Source organism: Cyprinodon variegatus, unplaced genomic scaffold, assembly GCF_000732505.1.
Source record: "Cyprinodon variegatus isolate N-32 unplaced genomic scaffold, C_variegatus-1.0 Scaffold1047, whole genome shotgun sequence".
Taxonomy (NCBI): Eukaryota; Metazoa; Chordata; class Actinopteri; order Cyprinodontiformes; family Cyprinodontidae; genus Cyprinodon; species Cyprinodon variegatus.
Genome location: NW_015151500.1, coordinates 51,977 through 54,933, shown reverse-complemented (window position 1 = coordinate 54,933; position 2,957 = coordinate 51,977). Strand labels below are relative to the sequence as shown.

The following is a 2,957-nucleotide window of genomic DNA, read 5'->3' as shown; positions in this document are numbered from 1 at the left end:
CATTTTAAACAGCAAAAGTTTGATATAAAAAAGTGTAAAAAAAATACTGCATGTAATCATGCTTGCTTTGATGCTTCATTGTTTGAAACACTGACTGTGGAGTCCTCCCATTGGGCTTTAAATAATGTGGATTATTTTTCTCTTCACTCCTTCTGACTCTGGGACCTTGGTGCCTAAATGGAATTTACACTTAGCTATCATCATCATCTATCTCAGTTTGCTTGTTGTGAAGTTAGTTTTCATGACTATTAACTCTTGCATTGTTCCAATAATAACACTATAAAACCCTCGGCTGGGCAAATGGTTCAGTGCATAGATCAAAAGTACTTTTCCTAAGTCTAATAGTTTTTTGCTTAAAATATCCTTTATTGATGTTTGGCAATAATATATTTTTCTGAGACCCTAAATATTAGCTTTTCGTAGTTTTCAATCTATGATTTACATAACTTAAAGAAAAAAAAGTTTAAAATGTTTCTATAATACAGCTATGCCAAAAATGTTGCTGACCTGCAATGGGAGAAAAACATTTGTTTTCCAAACATTCTTATTTTTTGAGGTGTGAACCTGAATCTTCTTTATACTGTTTGAATAGAGGGTATATAACTTCAAAACGATGTGGCTAAACAAGTGTATTCACATGTCTGATATGATTATACCACAGAAAAGTAATACTATGTTTAAGTTTTGTGGAGGGCTTAAAAATATTCCTAGACATTTTTTAGAAGTCAAACCAATAGACTGACAAGGGGTTGTGAAACCCGAGTCTTAACTCTTTTTGTTTTCCATTAAATAAATGTTGGTAAACTTACTTGAGAATTTCAAGTTTACAGTTTCTATGCTTCAGCCCATCAGCAAGTTGTATCACTCCACCATCCAGCAGGTCATTATGACTGAGGTCCAACAAAGTTAGATTTGATGATGGATAGCTGAGCACTGATGATGTCAGGCCATGGCAAGATTTTTCAGAGAGCTCACACCAGCTCAGCCTGTAAGAAAGACAAAATCAATCTCTACAGAACATGGCAATCTAGAAAATTAATTAAAATGCAATTACACTAAGCCATGTTATTCTCTCCTAAAATGAATGATACATTTTTTTTTTAAAGAACCAAGGCTCAAACTTTTTCACTTGTAAATGCCTCATCTCTTATATCTAACATACACTATTTACTTTAAAATATCTAAACTTTCATTTTAAATAATGTAATTATACTTATATTACATTGTGTACTATATTGTGTACCTGATACTTCAAGGATTTGAAGAGCCAGAGCTAGATTGTTTAAATGAGAAAAACTCCTTTAAAATCATTTTTTCTTTTTCATATAACTTTTTTTTGTTAAAATTTAGTATTACTTTCTATTAGCTGCCAGGTCATGTGTGACCCATTGACTCAAACTATGTGAGAAATTATTCTACTAGACTGAACAGAATAATCACACTCATTTTTATTTCCTTTTAGGCCTTTTCATGTTTTTTTTTATTAAAACATTGTGATTCTTCAAAAGTTTTCAGGTCATGTGACTCACCTATAGCCTAGTAAACTAGCCCCACCCGCCAGCGGCCAAAATCATCATGGTCTAGCCTTGATCAATGCCCCAGGCCCTACAATTGACGGGCCAATCACAAAGCAGAGATGTGTTTTGGATTTTTCGATGCAAAGCGGGCGGGGTCTTGAGGGCGTGACGACAAACTGCACGACGCTGGAGAAAAAACAACAGTAGCCTGGACTGCTGCAGCAGCAGCTTTCAATAGAGTGCTCCATTCAAAGTTAAAAGTTCTCTTTCTGTTGCTGTTGTTCAATAAAAGTATGTTTTATATGGTCCATTTACCAATTTAATGCATAATTAAAAAACATTTCCGAAGTTGAGAGGCCGGCGGCAACCAGCGGACCTCTGAGGCTAACTGCAGCCAGGGCTAACCGCAGCCCGTCTGCAGCGGCCCTCTCTCAGCATAGTCGGGTGTGAAGGACCGCTGGCTCTGAAGGTGAGTTTTGACTCAGCTTTGGAATCAGTTTTGGAAGGATTAGACTTGCGGTTTTAGTTGAACATGAGCAGGAAGAGGCAAAGCTCATTCATTTTTCAGAAGGACGTATTCGCCATTTTACCGACAGCCTGTCGGTAAAATGGCTGGAAGACGCGCCAGCAGCACTTTATAGGTCTGCTGTATGGGTGACGGTGGAAAGAAAGTTGTGGATAAAAGTGCAACAGTGTGCAAGCATTGTGCAACACATTTTGTTTATGCTAACAGCAACACAACCAACATGTCAGGCTAAAAATCAACATATACCGAACCGAAAACCGTAACCATGAAACCGTGAACCGAACCGAACTGTGGATTTTGTGAACTGTTCCACCCCTAAAAGATATGGATGGATACTGACGGAAGGATGAACAGACAAGCTGAGAGTTTTTGTAAAATACTTACAATGTAGTGGTGGAGACTCTGACCACTGGCATCATTCCCAAAAGAACTTTCTCTGATTTCAGGTACTTCTTGAGATCAAATACCTCAAGGTTCTCATCTGATGTCAGCAGTACAAAGGTCAAAGCTGACCACTGAGAGGCAGTGAAATTTTCAAACGGTTTTTTCTCTGAATGAAGATAATTTTTTATTTCTTGAACAAGGGTGAGGTCATTTAGCTCATTAAGACAGTAGAAAAGATTAAGGTTTTTATCAGGGTCACTGGTGTTCTCTCTGATCTTCTCTTTGATGTAATCAGCAGTCTCTTTATTCGCCTCTGTGTTATTTTTGGCTGTATTCAGGAGCCCTTGAAGAAGACGCTGATTGGTTTCCAGAGAGAGACCCAGTAGGAAGCGGATGAACATGTCCCAGTCAGCGTTTTTATTTTCAAAAGCCTTGTCCACTGCTTTCTTATAGAACGCTGCGGCCGTTATGTCTGATGCAGTTGAGGTGGGTTCGACAAAAACCTTTTCCCCTTTGCAATTAAATGAGTA

General features: G+C 37.9%; 1 protein-coding gene across 1 annotated transcript in view; it reads right to left on the bottom strand.

Moving 5' to 3' along the window:
- The window catches only part of LOC107101040 (NACHT, LRR and PYD domains-containing protein 1-like), a gene marked incomplete at its 5' end in the record, with an annotated part of 3,987 nt that extends 1,045 nt beyond the window's left edge, over nucleotides 1-2,942 (bottom strand). The window contains 2 exons of the mRNA XM_015399794.1: nucleotides 810-986; nucleotides 2,428-2,942. Of these exons, the coding sequence (XP_015255280.1) occupies nucleotides 810-986; nucleotides 2,428-2,942 (692 nt within the window). The remainder of the gene's footprint in view (nucleotides 1-809; nucleotides 987-2,427) is intronic.
- Between the last annotated feature and the right edge of the window lie 15 nt (nucleotides 2,943-2,957).